The sequence below is a fragment of the Rhinolophus ferrumequinum genome, chromosome 19 (genome assembly GCF_004115265.2).
Source record: "Rhinolophus ferrumequinum isolate MPI-CBG mRhiFer1 chromosome 19, mRhiFer1_v1.p, whole genome shotgun sequence".
In the NCBI taxonomy this organism is placed as follows: Eukaryota; Metazoa; Chordata; class Mammalia; order Chiroptera; family Rhinolophidae; genus Rhinolophus; species Rhinolophus ferrumequinum.
The window spans coordinates 41,444,403-41,460,381 of record NC_046302.1 but is presented as its reverse complement, the minus strand read 5'-3'; the positions used below and the strand labels follow the sequence as shown (position 1 = coordinate 41,460,381).

General features: G+C 35.0%; 1 protein-coding gene across 3 annotated transcripts in view; it reads right to left on the bottom strand.

The window, feature by feature from the left end:
- The window catches only part of ME2 (malic enzyme 2), a 52,393-nt gene that overhangs the window by 16,261 nt on the left and 20,153 nt on the right, over positions 1-15,979 (bottom strand). For all 3 annotated transcript variants that reach the window (XM_033087493.1, XM_033087492.1, XM_033087491.1), the window contains exons 4-12: positions 14,576-14,725; positions 12,077-12,152; positions 10,811-10,972; positions 10,313-10,416; positions 7,963-8,072; positions 7,769-7,866; positions 7,357-7,470; positions 4,942-5,056; positions 2,838-2,980 (exon numbers count right to left, since the gene is read on the bottom strand). In XM_033087493.1, coding sequence (XP_032943384.1) covers positions 2,838-2,980; positions 4,942-5,056; positions 7,357-7,470; positions 7,769-7,866; positions 7,963-8,072; positions 10,313-10,416; positions 10,811-10,972; positions 12,077-12,152; positions 14,576-14,725 — 1,072 coding nt within the window. The remainder of the gene's footprint in view (positions 1-2,837; positions 2,981-4,941; positions 5,057-7,356; positions 7,471-7,768; positions 7,867-7,962; positions 8,073-10,312; positions 10,417-10,810; positions 10,973-12,076; positions 12,153-14,575; positions 14,726-15,979) is intronic.

Sequence of the window (15,979 nt, the reverse complement as noted above, 5' to 3'; positions counted from 1 at the left end):
GTACTTTGGTAAAAGGTAAGACAGTACACTAAAGAAACTGATTTTTATTTGATCTCCATATGCTTTGAGGATGCTTACAAAAGAAAAGATTTCAATAATTATTAAAACTGTTAGAAACCAATACTCAAGAAACTTTATTTTGACTAACACAGAGTGGTGACATAGAAGCAAAAGGAATTTTGAGAGACTATTCTGTCAAAATAAAATTTTGAACAATGAGAAAAAAGAGAATAAAAAATATATTCAATGAAAAAAAGAAAAAACATATTATCAAGTACATGAATATGAAGTATGAAGTTCAGCAAGTTCTGAGAAAGCGTTCTGCTTTGGCAATGGTCTTCTAGGTTGTTTCACACCAATTCTCCCTCTGGTAACAATGAGAAACACTAAATAAAATATATTAAAAACATTTCCCAAGAAGCAGGAGTGCTACCAAGATAGTGAGAGTTTGGAGGTGGGAGACACCAAGATCCAAAAGAAGTGAAAAGCAAGATATGTGAGCCCAGCATTTGACGCTTTCCCCCTCAAGATGATTGCTGATTTCAAAAGCAAAATCTGTGGCTGAGAGGCTGAACAGCAAAGCTATCAGGAGTCTCATGATGTCAGAGAGAGAATCGTTCAGGGATCACTATGGATGAACGGTGCTGAAAATACCCCAGGGCTTTTAATTTATACCCAAAGGGGTACACATCAAGAGAACGGGTAAACTGGAAATAGATTAGGCCTCATAGATAGCATCCTGATTAGATTATAATGAGCTGCCCTGGCCTAAGAGCCACCAGAGGAAAAGGTAAAGCCTCTCTGGAGGAAGGTAACTTTATCCAGAGCCTCAAATTATTGCCACAATTCTTCATCCACACTATTTAGCACTCAATAAAGGAAAAAAGCAAAAAAATAAAATACCAAAAATAAAACTAGACTTACCAAAAGACAAGAACTACATACCCAAGAGGAAAGAAAGACAGATAATAGAAATGGATTGACAGAGAGTGAGATATTTACTACTATCAGATATTAACTTTAATTATGACCCATATTCAAGAAATTAAGACAAGATAGAAAATTTTAGCAGAGAACTGCAAGTCAAACAAAAGAATCAAATAAGTATTTAAAAATTGTTAAAATTGTAAGGTGTGATGATACTAAAAATTGTTAAAATTGTAAGATGTATGATACTGATTGTATTTATTTAAAATCCTTAAATTTTGAGTGATATACTTTAATATTTATAATGATATGTCTGTGATCTGCTCCGAAATAATCTGGGGTGGGTAAAATGTAGTAGAAACAAGATTGGCAAAGAGCTGATTATTTTAAAGCTTGGCATTGGTACATAGGAGTTCATTACACTAGTCTCTCTACTTTCGTGTGTTTGAAATTTTCTATAATAAAAAAACTTTTTTAATAGAGTGGGGACAAAGACATTTATCACAGATTTATTAATTACTCTCAAGGGCATGACCTAACAATGATTACTGCTGGATATCATTGTAAACAAGCCTTTAAAAATCACTTCCTAGAGTCACTTGAAGATCACAGAAAGTGATTACATGGTGGAAATTACAAACATATTCCTACAGAATAGTAGGAAAAAAACAATTGTCCTAATGGCATGTAAGCAGATACTTGTAACTGGGATATAACCTAATGATTGGCAGTGTCAAAGAATTCAAAAGAACTAAATCTTAAACAATTTAGGTGAAAGTAAAAATTTGTTCCAGACAGCTATCAGGTGAGTCAAAAAAAATGGCCCACATAAAAACAAACACTGGTGTAAAACAGTTAGAGGGTAAAAAGAATTGTTTCTTGAAACACGAGAGCTAGAAGCAGTATTTGTAAGTTGATTATTTCTAAAATATGTCATTTGAAGTCTATGTCACTAAGTTAATAAATTATAAAAAGAATCAAAAAAAATTCTACTGAAGAAAAATACAATAAAATTAAGACTCTGACAACAGTAGCATAGCTAAAATGAGAATATGCAAACTGGAAGATAAGTCCAAAGAAAATCAACAGGTCGAAACATAGCAAGCAAACAGGATGGCATTCATAGAAAATAGTGTAAGAGATATATGACATATGATGCAAAAGTATAAACATTCACATAATTAAAGTCCCATAAGAGGAGAGAGAATATGGCCAAATCAGGTATCTCCAAAATAATTCCCTCTCCACCCCCAACAAAGGACATTAAGCCACAGATTCTGGAGCTCTACAATCCTCAAGTGGAATAAACACAAATAAAACCATACTAAGGCCTACTGTAGTAAAACTGCTTAATACCAAGACAAAATGATGTATCAAAAGGAAAACAGAAGTCCAAAAGCAACAGAGTATCTTCAAAGTGCTGAAATAAAGTATTTACCAATTTTTACTTCTATCCACAGTGAAAATATCCTTCAAAAAAAAGGCAAAAGAAAGAAATTATCAAAGGAATCACCAAACCAATAGAAAGGAAAATTCTTCTGGTAGAAGGAAAATGATCCTAGATAGAAGCAGAGATGCAAGAATGACGAATGGCAATAAAAAATATTAAAATGTAGGTAAATTTAAATAAATAATTTTTGTTTAAAACAACGTCTTTTGGGTTTACAATACAGAGAATTAAAGTGTACAACAGCACAAAAGGCATAAGGGTGTCAAAATAGAGTTAATATAGAGGTCATTACTTTCCAGAATTGTTATAAGCAATAATTTATATCAGAATTTGATGATCCATGGACACACATTGTAATCTCCAGAGTAATCGTGAAAAGAATTATGCAATAATGTATAACTAACAGTTTAATAGAGGGGGAAAAATAAACACAACCAATTCATTCAATTATTATTAATACCTCTGTAAGTGTATACGCTTCTTCAGCTGTGCACTCAGCCTTTGCTGTAGGATTACTTAATGCAAATATTATAGGCCTTTCATTGATATCAGCCATGGCTTTGATTACATTCGCAGTAAAAAGTGGGCCGGCTCCTGCCACCCCTGCAATATATAAGGGGGAGAACTGCAACTTCATTACAGATAAAATAAAGCCAATTCTTATCAACAGCATTTCTATAGTAGGTTTAACGTAACAAAAGCACCCGTTAACTCCCAGTAATCAGCAAAAAAAGACTGATTTTGCATTGCTGACATTAATGCTAGGGGAACACAATCTCAAAAGCTGAAATGAAAAACAATAAAATGCTAAATTTTCACTTCAATATTTATTGTCCACCCATGATACAGTAAATTGTGGAAAATAAAAAAGAATATAAGACTATCTCCATCACTGTGTCTCATCAGGAAGATAAAATTTGTTATCACATGGATGAACCTTAAGAATATTATGTTAAGTAAAATAAACTAGTCACGAAAAGATAAACACTGCATGATTCCACTTATATGAAGTATGTCAACTAATCAAATTCATAGATACAGCAAGTAGAGTGTGGTTACCAGGGACTGGGGGAATGTAGTTGTTAATGGGTATAGAGTTTCCGTTTTGCAAGAGATGGATGGCTGCACAACAATGTGAACACACTTAACACCACTGAACTGTACACTTAAAAATGGTTCTGCTGGCCAATTTTATGTTATGTGTATTTTACAATTACGAATTTAATAAAAGAAGATAAAAACTTGCAACTCAAGGGTTAAATGGTTAAATAAACGGTGGCATTTGTTAGAAAATAATAGGAATTCAGAAGAGATAAAAGGTCATCTTGATTAAAGCCATCCACTTTCTTGTTCCAGTTCAGTTTAATGACTTTTTATTAAGCCCTTACAATGTCTCAGACACTGTATTAGGCCACTTGGACATAAAAACGAGTATAAGGCAGGCACCATATAGGTAACAAACAACAAAGAGCAAATCCGAAAACCTTTAACAGGTGCTAAGTATGCAGTGTCAAAGGAAACACTGCCTGGAGGAAGAACACTTGGCCAAGGTGATGCCTCTGCTGAGAATTTATCCTGTTCATCCGCTAAGAAGACTTATATTCAACAGTCAAATAATTAATTTTTAAGTCTGTCTTATAAATTGTTATGTAATACAGAAAAATACTGATCTGGCTAGAGATCAGTTTTAGTGCTTGCTGTCACGCCTGGTGATATGAAATATTCACAAATTTCAGGCAAGCTGCTTAACTTCTCTGGACCTGTTTTTCTCATGTAAAAAAGGAATTTCTACTTGGTGTTTCTCCATGTGGAGCTTCGTGAACATATTCTTAGGAGTCCATGAGGTCTAAAACAATTTTATTTTTTCTTTTTGTTTCCTTGACCCTCCAGGGATGGAGTCGGTGGACAGATTCTTAAACTAGATAATCTTTAAAGATTTATTTTTGCTCTAAGAACTGTGAGCTCTAATCAACAAATAAGTTCATAAAGACCTACTTTTCCTGACTATAGAAACTTGAGTGTGACTGTTTTACTATTTAACATTCAATAGGGCTCCTACATGAAATTGATAAAATTAAAAGAAAAAAATGTAGATTCAAATCTTACAGCTGTACAGGAAATGAAATAGTTCCTCTTTTAAAGACTGTTAGATTTCCTGCTGTGAACTTAATGCCATGTTGACATAGTCTCACGTCAGCTATCCAATGCCTGACTCTCAGAGTGTACCAAAAGCTTTCAGTTTTGTTACCAATGAAAATCTTTGACTCTGCAGAGGATTTTCTTGGTCCTATCTGTCAAATGACCTTGATCTTTTTTCAGGTTTTGAGCCCAACAGTCATACCAACTCTAAAAGCAAAGCATGATCAATCCCATAGTTTCTAGCACTTAACAATACAAGCAACATATATATATTAACTGAACTTTACACACTGTAATCGAAAAGTTATCACAGAAAACATTATATACGCGGAAAGTTAGGTAAAACCTATCGTTTCATTTTAATAATCCTGCATGGTAGTTAGGACTGGCAACAGTTAAGAGAATGATTTGTGAATGTTACTTACCAATTATAGCTGAAGGCTTAAGTATATTTACTGCATCTTCAAAAGTATCTGGTATGTTCTCTGGGGCTGAGTGAGCAAATGATTCCTGATGACTCTCTATTTTAGCTTTCCGCCCCTGAATTTTTACATAAAATACAATATTTTTTGGAAAATGCTTATTGAGGATTAACTGAAAAGACATCATTATGAGTTACACTGCTTCTACAATAGGAACGTATTTTCATTTACTTTTCTCTTCAACCCATATCCTCTAATGCTATTAATATTTTCATAATGGCCATAAAGCCAAATAAAAAACATAAATCCCATTATAACCAGAAAATTTCTAATCCCTCTCAAAAACTCATTTACTCTGAAGTTCTCCTAAATCCAATATGGCACAAAGGCCTACAATCCTTTATCTGGGCTTGATGCAGTTTGAAATTTAATCTTCCTTGTATTTTAGAAATGTATTATGGTAATACATCAAATGTTACAAATACCTACTAGTGGGTACCCAACAACTGAACAAAATTTACGAATAATCACACCAAGTACAAAAGGTTAACACTACTCTGGTCTTGTTACCAGGTAACTACAGGTCAGCCAGATCTGTACCAAATGAATTTCAAAAAGAAAAGTGGGATTTCAGAGCTTTCAGGATTTCAGAATTGCATTTGGACTACCAAGAGTTCAGAAACAAGAGGAACAGGAATTCTGGTTCAAGATGGCTGAATGAAGAAAAAAGCTTTCCTTCCCAAGTCCCTGGTCAAAAACTATAAAAAACAAATCCTTTGTAGTATCACAAAGCCAGGAGAGGTACCAGTGACAAACGAGAACAATGAAGAATTTCTCAATGATTTAAAGCAGGCCAAACCTATTGGATGCAAAAACTAACCGGGTTGAGAAATCTATATCCTTATTTTAGCAAAAAAGGAGATGTCCAAAGGTGAATTTTTCCATCACAGCTCCAGAATAACCCCAGATGAAAACCAGCAGGGGCTGGGAAAACCTACACACCATCATTGTTCGCCTGGGAAATTAATTAAAGGACTGAAATACAGCCTCACCAGATGCTGGTTCTCAGAATAGTGGCTTTTTATGCTCATGTCCAGGAGGCCCACAGATCTCCAAGATGGTGGTTCAACAGGAAACTCTCAAAGTCTCCAAAAGGAGGGCAATGTTTTGACTCACCAGGAGAGATTGGAAGCCTAAAATCTATGTATAGATCAAGCTACTTGCACAGCCTAAGAGGATAATACACTCTGAACCTGCAGATGAACAGGGGGATTCTCACTTGTGCTAACCAATACTATATTCATTCTAGACCTGACCTGTTACAAGTATGATAAAGAATCACAAAACATTTGTGAAAACCGACATACAAAAAGAAGCACCAAACTGTGTACTAGTAAAAATACATATCCCAATAGATTTCTTTTTTTTTTAAATTAAAGTTTATTGGGGTGACAACTATTAGTAAAGTTATATAGATTTCAGGTGTACAATTAATTCTGTATTACATCATCTATAAATCACATTGTGTGTTCACCACCCAGAGTCAGTTCTCCTTCCATCACCATATATTTGCAGATTTCTAAAAGTATGATGTCTTATAATCCTTGCATCATATATACAAGCAAAAAGAACAGTTTATGCTCACTTGAGAGGGAGCTCAGTTGAATGGTTAAGAGCACAGGCTTCACAGACTACTTGAGTATGAATCCTACCTCGATCACTTATAAGCTGATGACCTTGGAAAAGTCACCTGACCTTTTTAAAACTTCAGTTTCCTCCTCTGTAAAATTCTATCGGGTTTTGAGAAGATTGAATGAAATAATATATGTAAAGTTTTTGCACATTGTCTGGTATATTTTAAACTACTGTTACTTTAAATTATGTATAATTGAAGCACTCAAGATTTTTCTCTTGCACACTTTTTCATTTCATTTTTTGTACTAATAGAATATTGGTACTAATTAAGAAACGATTTCAGAACTGAAGCAAAGTACACTGAGATAAGCTTGCTCCAAAGAAACAAATGAAAAGTAACTATTACGTTCAAATGCCAGATGTCCTGCTAAAAATTTGAATAGAAACTTCTGAGTTCCCATTAAAAACCTAGTTTTAGAAGGGTCAAGTACGATCTTATTTGTATGACTATTTGATCTTTTAAGAGTCAGAGAACAAAACAAGAAAGAATAAGTCTGGTGCCAACAAAGATTATGATTTGAATATGAAGCAAGAATCTTTATAAAAGACAGAAGTTTGAGACTGGAGTATTTCTGTTGAGAATATACTAGAAGGTCCATAACTAGTATAATTTAGATAGTCTAGTGAGATACAAGATTTTAAGAACTGATAATATTTTAAAAATCAAACTAAAAATATAATTACAACTACATTCTTTTGCTTCACCAAGTTTTAATACCTTACCTTAAATAATAAGCCAAACTTGTCAACCATCCAAATTTTCTTTTGTGCCGCTTCTTCTGAGAGGCCATTTTCTACCATAGCCATAACTATAAGATTTGCAATTCCAAGAGCAGCCTGTCCAACAAAACATAAATTTAAAATATAAAGGCTAGAATATGATGCAATGCTTGAATTACTTTATATATGAATGTTGTATGTTACGAGGAATTTTTGCTTTATTCTTCCTTTATAAATCACACAAAAGTTGATTCTTTGTGATATTCTCTAAACATATTTTAAATTACCTACTTTACAAGAGTTCTTGAATTATAAGATCTATCTATCTCAATAAAGTTATAAGCTCATTATGCCCCAATTTCCAATTCTAAACAGAGTGCTGGTTTTAAATTCTAAAAAGCTTACAAAAACTCACCTCTCCTGCTCCAAGAAATAAGATTTTGTGTTCTGAGATTGATTTACCAATAACTTTTTGTGCTGCAAGAAGACCTGCTAGAGCTACTGCAGCAGTCCCTGTAAGAAAAATAAAGATATTAAAAAAAAAAACGGTCACATAAAAAGCATTTAAAAGGTAGGAATCAAAATCCTAAAGTTTTTTTTTTGCTTTACCTTGAATATCATCATTGAATGTACAGTATTTTTCTCGGTATTTTCTCAAGAACCTGAACGCATTATGATTTCCAAAGTCTTCAAACTGAATAAGTGTGTTCCGTCCATATCTAAAAAAACAGCAAAGCCCCAAATGGCTAGGTTGAAAATATCACTTCTAAACAGCTTTCCTGTCTAATATTCCTTATGATAGCAGTAAAAAAATAATGCATTATTAGTTCATTTAAGGCCATCTGGCAATTTTCAGAGCCTGTGAAACACTAGACTCAAAACGTAGAAATCCCGCTTAAAATGAATGCAGTACCATGGTGAGCCTAGGGGTTTTAATCTGTATAAACTATTTCCAAGTACCTAGGAGGGTGCAGAAAACATACAGGCACTAAATAACTTCCTAAAAAGAGATATTGTCTCCGAGTCTCAAATAAATTTCCTATATATGTTCTCATTACATTAGCAGTTAAACCGCACGTAGGAAGTATATACAAATGAGAAGTTAAGAAATAACTGCTGTATGAGTTCACTGGCATTCAGAAAAAGATGTGAATCATCTTGGTGAGATGGGGTAATAAGGGAAGGCTTGCAAAGGAGGTGGGACTTTATTTGGACCCTGAAAGAACTAAAAGTCAGGAGGAAGGAAGAAAAGCAAGGTGTATGTTGGTGACCCTGAATTTTCAACAGTCTGGCTATATATTTCAGGGTTTATATAAAAAGATAAGGGAGAAACTGGTTAAGATAGGTTGGGGCCAGATAAGTGAGAATCTTGAATGCCAATTTAGAGAATGGGGACTTTTTTCTGTGTCTGATGTAGAATCACTGAAGGCTTCAGAAAAAGGAAGAGTTCATGTAAGACTCCCTTAGGAAGGATAAACCTACCACAGTGATGTGTAGTACATATTGGTGTGGGGAGAATTGAAAAAGACAGGAGAAGCAGCTGGGAGGCTATCAAAAGGACAAAAAAGATCTGAAGCAAAAGCCATAGGAAGTGAAAGAGACAATTATGAGACATTAGAACAAACAAGCAGAACTTGAAGATGAAGACCAACTGAGAAGTAAGTGAGAAGTACGCTAAAGAAGATATTACTTGGTTGTCTAAGGCAGGCAAATGAGGGGAAGGGCAAGGATGGCTATTTCTCAGATTATGAAAAGTTTAGTTTCAGGTATGTCAACTTTGACTCTGAAAAGGAATTAATTTTTTAATGTCTTCTACAAGTATGTAGCAATAATTTACAAGGTAGGGCAGGGCTAGGTCATAAAGGTAGAGTTTGAACTTTACCCTATGGCGACAGAAAACTACTGAGAGATTTCAAGCCAAAGGAAGACATAATGAAGTACGTTTTAAAGAGATTAACATGGTGGCAATGTGGAGATGAACTGGAGAAGAGAGAAATTAGAGGAAAATTTAAAAGAATCCAGAAGAGAGATGAGAATCTGCAGAAAGGCTGTGACCATGGAAGAGAGATCTATTTCTGAGGTATGTATGTGGTAGCAACAACTGGATTTGAGGATTGGCTGACTGTGTAGGAGTGTAGGGGTTGATGGAGAAGGAGGAAGAATCAAAGATAACACCAAGATCAAAGGTTTGGCAACAGGGTGAATGTTACTGCCATTGATAGAGGGAGGATACATAGAAGATAAGCAGGTGGAAAGGGAAGTTGTTTTGGACACGAATGTGAAAGAGCAACAGAATGTCTTGATGGAGAACTTCAGTTGTTAGAAATGTAGGCCTCAGAGAGAGGTGCGGCTACACAGATGGGTTTTCACAAGTTTAGGAGTCACATGCATAAAGCTCATTGCTTCCATGACTCAAAGAGAAGAGAACTATGTACTCAACCACATTTAATACAAGAGAACAGGAAGAACCAATGAAGACGACAAAAGAAAGAAAAAATGGGAGAAAGACCAAGTTAGGAAAGTCTTTTAGTAGTCAGGAGAAGAGAGAATTTCAAGGACATAGGAGTGCAACACTTGGTCAGATGTTGCAGAGAGATGGAGACAGAAGAGGACCAAATGGTAGCGAATTAAAACATGAAAGCTGTAAAAGAGTTTCACTGGAATGGGGAAGTGAGCCTGGATGGCAAGTGCTGAGAGAACGAGACAGTGAGGGTATGATAAGAGCAGTGTGTGCAGACTTCACTTCAGATGTCAGGAAACGCAGGAAAGCAAGGCAGACTATGTAGGGTATCACCATGTATCAGCACATCTGACCAGGCAGGAAAAGAACCAAAGTTCTCAAAAATGTAATCTCCTTCTACCTATCTTCACAAAAGATAAGGAAAACAAAACAAAACTGTGATTTCTTTTTCTTAAATTAAAAATGCTTTTATATACTCAAACTTAAAAAGAAAAATACCTGTCAGTAATGGCTTTCATAAACTCATCAATCAGGTCGTCATAACGTTGTGATCGATCTCTTTTCTGATATAAGCCCATGTAAAATGGGTCTTTTAAGAGTGCCTACAAAATAGACCAAATGTAAAAATAAGTCATTTTGTTTATGTAACCAGTTTAAACACAATCCATAAAACAAAAATTGCAAAATAAAACAATACGAGTTTTTTAAACCTTATTGCTCTTCTTCAAGAAACTTTGAATAAGCTTAATTTACCATTATTTGTATAAATATTAAAAGCAGAGTTTAAGATAAAGACTAACATCTAGTCACAAAAATTTCCCTTCTTATATTATCTTTAAAAAAGGAATGTAATGAAAATAAATTGGTGGAGCATATGAGATCTTTGCTCCCTTGCATATGTCATCAGTTTGGCTCAAATAAACTCTTATAAAAATTCAAAACAAATTTCTTTTCAACATGGGAGGAGGCTCACAGGGGGAAAATCACTTTACTTACTGGATTATCAGTTCCTACGTCAATACACACAGGCAGGCATCTATCAGGCCGTATTCCTGCACAAGCTGTATACAAACACAGTTTTCCTACTGGAATTCCCATTCCATAGACACCCAGATCTCCAAGACCCAGAATTCTCTCTCCATCAGTCACCACAACAGCCTTAATTATAAAAAGTAAAAATAAAAGTTGTCAAAAATAGAGCATAAAGAAAAGCATTTTTAAAAGATTTTATATTTTCACTCACTTTTAAAAATAAAATTGCTTCTTGACTAACTTCCAAAGTAAATCAACCAAGAATACTTAAAATTCTAGAATTTAGATGTCAAAAAGAGAATTAACTAGATTTGATTTCCTCTGTCTTTGGTTTAGGAACAGAATATTTCTGACTGGAAAAATCAACTTAAATATCTTCACAAAGACTAAATAGGGGAGAGGAGAACAACTTCTGATAGAGAGATTTACCCATAAGATAAAAATAAAACTTTAGAAATAAACAACATGCTACTCCAATGTAATAACCTAGGCCAAACAAGAAAAATTTTAGCAAGGATGAAAGAAGAAAAGATCTAGAATAAAAAATATACCTACCTACAAGGTTTTAAGATAATACTGTGAGTTTAATTATGACCAAATTTTTTCTACATTATTAGAATTAATGATTATTCATCAAAGATTATTTTAGTGAGGAAGACATGTCATAAAGGCAAGTAAGATTACTGTGTGTAATAAACACGAAAGCCTAATGAAAGATCTTAAGTCATTAGATTTTATTTTATGAAAGACAGCAAGATTCACCAATTGTTTGCTAGATTTACAACTCTAAAGAGTTTTATATTTGCTTAAGGATCTAAATCTAGATTTAGAAGAAAGGCATAAGGAATCCTCCCATTGCCCAAAGGTAAGTTTTTATGACATTTTAATAATATAGTATTATTAACAGATCAATACTAATTAATTGAAATGGAATAATATTACTTGGAATAGAAAATAATAATTGAAATAGAAAAGGAACATACAAAAGGCAGGAGACAGCAGCAGGCTCACCTTGTGTACTAGGCTCCAATTTCTTTCCCAAAGTCAAACTCTATACCAATAACCCATTTTACAGTTATTACTATTATGATCTCCTCAGAGCGCTAAATCTGCATGTATATAAGTGCAAAATAAATCATAGCAACAATAAAAAACTGTTTCTTGGAAATTTAGAGGTAACTTACAAGGAAAGAAAAAACATTGTGAAAAGGAAGGTTGTGCTATTAGTACCTTAACATGATTTTCTGGCCAGTTATCCACAATTGATCTAACATGACCTCTGTCTGAGATTGAAATAAATAATCCCCTGCAACAGAACAAAAACACCTTTGCATTTCACAACAGTTTTTTGGTTTTATTCCGAGTCTTCGTTCACAATCGGAATATTTAGATATTTTAATAAAACATCAAGACACAGTATAATTTTGAAGCAGATTTAGCTAAGTCACACTGGTAAACATTTTCAACTACTTCAAATTATAGGCCCTGTAACTGCATTGCTTGCATAGCAGCTGCAACAAAGATTATTAAATGATGTGATCATGTTACACAGGAAGAAATGTACCCACATACCATTTTCAAGTACACTCAATACACTTCCAGTAAAAAGCAATATAAAAACAAACCAACAATGCAGGAGACCATAATAAGGCTAAATAAACTACTACTGCTAAAATGCACTGAAACTGAAAGTTTGAAATTTGAAGGAGCAAGAAGGGAGAGAAGAAAATTCATTAATTTCACATAAAAGATGACAGCCTTGAAGCATTAGAAAAAGCAAAGAGTTATTTAAAACACACTGAGGTCGTTCATCTAGATTTCAAAAAAGGAAGGGAGGGAGGGAAAGAGGGAAGGAGGGAAAAATGAAACCCAGCAAAAACCCAGGTTCTAGGCAGAGATGAGGGCCAGCAGGTTCGCATGGATGCTTATACCTAACTTTCTCATGGGTATCTTCCCTTTGGCATCACTACCCCAGCTCAAATCACTTTAGTTAAAACAGTTTCTGGACCATAATAGAATAATCCGATGAGCTTTTTAAAAATGCCAGGGTCCCACCCCAGAGATTCTGATTGAAGTGGCCTGTAGTTTAAATCAATTAACTAACCATTATTTACTGACCATCTTCTAGGTAAAAAACAAACAAAAAAAACCCCACTGCAGCAGTCAGTGTACGCCATAAGTGATACACAGCATGTGTCCTCATGCAAAGCCATACTCTTTGTTTCAAGTCAGTTCTCAGCCCTGGGTGCAATCAGAAACACACCAGGAGCTTTATGAAACACCAAAACTTGGGCCCAAATTAGACTAACTGAAGGAGAATCTCTGCGGGTGGGGTTCAGGCACCAGTATTTTTTTAAGTTTCCTTTTATCCCTTCATCTGGATTGGCAACCACTATTCTAAGTGAAAAAGAGACTACAAAAGAACTGGGTAACACCATAGAAATGTTTCAGACACATTCACTGATGGCACCAGATAGGACAGAACAGACAGTGTTCTCAAAGTATCTTCCAGGGACTACTGTGTTTCCCCGAAAATCAGACCTACAGCGAAAATAAGCCCCAGTTCAGATCGTCAGCCAGACGGAAGCATTTAGTACATTATGACGATGTTCCAGAAGATGATGACATGACTGTATTTCAATACGTCGATTGTTGTACATGAAAAAATAAGACATTCCCGAAAATACACCCTAATGCATCTTTTGGAGCAAAAATTAATATAAGACCCCGTCTTATTTTCGGGGAAATATGGTATAAGACTCAGTCTTATTTTCAGGGAAACATGGTACCTGCAAGACCATCACCCATCATGTTCATTACATCTGGACCCCAGACCTTTCCCTTTTTCATCAGAATCTTGGGAATGGAAAAGACAGGGAAGTTGGCAGGGATGAACATTTTAAGTGAGTGCCACAGGTGTTTCGTATGCATTGTAAAGTCTGAAAGCCACTAGGCTAGATGAAGGGAGACTGAAGATAAATGCTGTCACACAAGGTTTGAATTTCTCTGTCTGGATCCATATGCAAGTAGGACATGGGAAAGACATAAGGATTAAGGAAAAGGACAGGTTAGAGGAACAAGACAGGAAAACTCAAATTAAGTAAAAATAGCAGTTATATAACACTTATAAGGTTACAAACAACCATCACATCGGTTTCCTCGTCTGACCCTCATAGCAGCTCTTTGATAGGTGCTGATATCCCTATTTTATGAGAAAACAGACTGAGAGGGATAGAGTGACTTGCTCAAAGACCCATAGGCAACGCCCACTCCAGTCTCTTTCCACTTAAAAAATTTGAAGGTGCTATTTGAAATTAAAATTCATAAAAGTTCATAAAAAGAACAAACAACAGTAATGAAAGCTGACAAAAAAATGACAATCAATCTCTTAATTTGGTCAGATTGTCAAAAAAATGACTAATTCTGGAAAAATCTGCCACCAGAATTAAGAATACCCTTTTTTGGGGTACAAAATGCACAATTCCTCTAACAATCTTAATAGCTTAAAGAAGATTAGGAAAGAATGATGCTATTTCTACACAAACAAAAGTTATGAATATGTTGAGTTTTTATTAATCCTTTTTTGTCCAAATTAAGCTTTTGTGATGTGGGGAATGTAGTTGAGATAAGACTGCTGACAAATAAAATGGAAAGGTAATAGGTGCCATGGAGTGATTTTTTTCCTACACAATAATCATTTTCAAATATATTTTTAAAAATAAGCCTTACTTAGGTCTTCTAAAGATGTGTCCATACTGGGAACAGGCAAGACCAACTGTTGGTGTATATACAATTGGCATTAGATTTTCAATATCATCTTGCAGTATTCTGTAAAACAATTTCTCATTTCTTTCTTGTATTCCCATTATATAGATGTATCTGGAATTAAGCACAGTAAAAATGTCTACATCAGCCGGTATTAATTTAAAGTTTTGGTCTTTGAAAGTTAAATCTAATCATTTAAATTGAGGGCCAACCTCCCTCCCAGAAAACAAAACCCTAAATTATCATAACTTAACACCCAAGAGTAAAAGTTAAAAAAAATTAAACTGTACATAAATGGTAGCTGATGATCATGATGAAGAGAATAACAGAAATAACATTCTGAGCTAACATTCACTGAGCTCTTACTGTGAGTCAGGCTCTGCACCAGGCACTGGAAATGCAACAATTACCATGAGACCACCCCGCACCCCACCCGCTTAAAGAACTAATCTTCAAGGTGACTGACGCGTAAATAAGGAAACAAGCAAAATAAAGTGGCATTCATTCAAATAGTTACTAAATACTAACTATATGTCAGCCACTATTCTAACCTCCAGGGATGTAGGAAGTGACCCCGTCCTCATGGAGTTTATAATCCAGTTAAGTAGGCTTATACACATTATAAGTCAGAGCACAGAGGTAGCACAAAGTGGGCAATGGTCAATTCTTATAAATATGCAAATAATGTCTTCTAAAAAATAAAGCTTAGAATATGGAAACGTTGGCTTGAAAAACCAGTAATCACCCTGAATTAAATATCTGAAGCAGACTCATTATTCTTTTCCCCAGATGTGATTCTCCTCCTGTCATCATCTGAACAAATGGGAATTGCAAGTTCCATTCTTGATTTTTTCTTCTCCTACCTTCCCCTACAACAATCAGTCTAGTGGATCTCCTTAATGTTATCACTTTCACCTCCACTTCAGTCACTCTTCTGAGTACCTCTTGTTGTCCTCGCCTAGGACTGTTATATGAATAGCTCAGAAATCTTGAATGCCATTATTTCACTCTGTGATCTGCTATCCTTTAGCTAGCTCTACAATGCCCTCGTTTCCGTTCCCAGAGGGATCTCTAGCTCTTTGATTGCTTCATTTTCTCCCATCCTATTAGCTCCCTTCTGACTCCTGTTCTTTCCCCACTCTGGATCCCATGATCAAGTCTCTCACTCTAAACAAATCTCTCACCATCATTACCATTTAGGAACCTCCCTCCATATCTTTATCACTGCACTACCCTCCCACAGTGTCTGCCTTTTCTATCTGTGAACTCCCTGAAAACAAAGGCTGGAATTTTTCCTTTTTGTAGTTCCAGAGCTTAGAATAATGCCTGGCACATAACAGTCCTGAATTAATATTAGCTGAATGAATT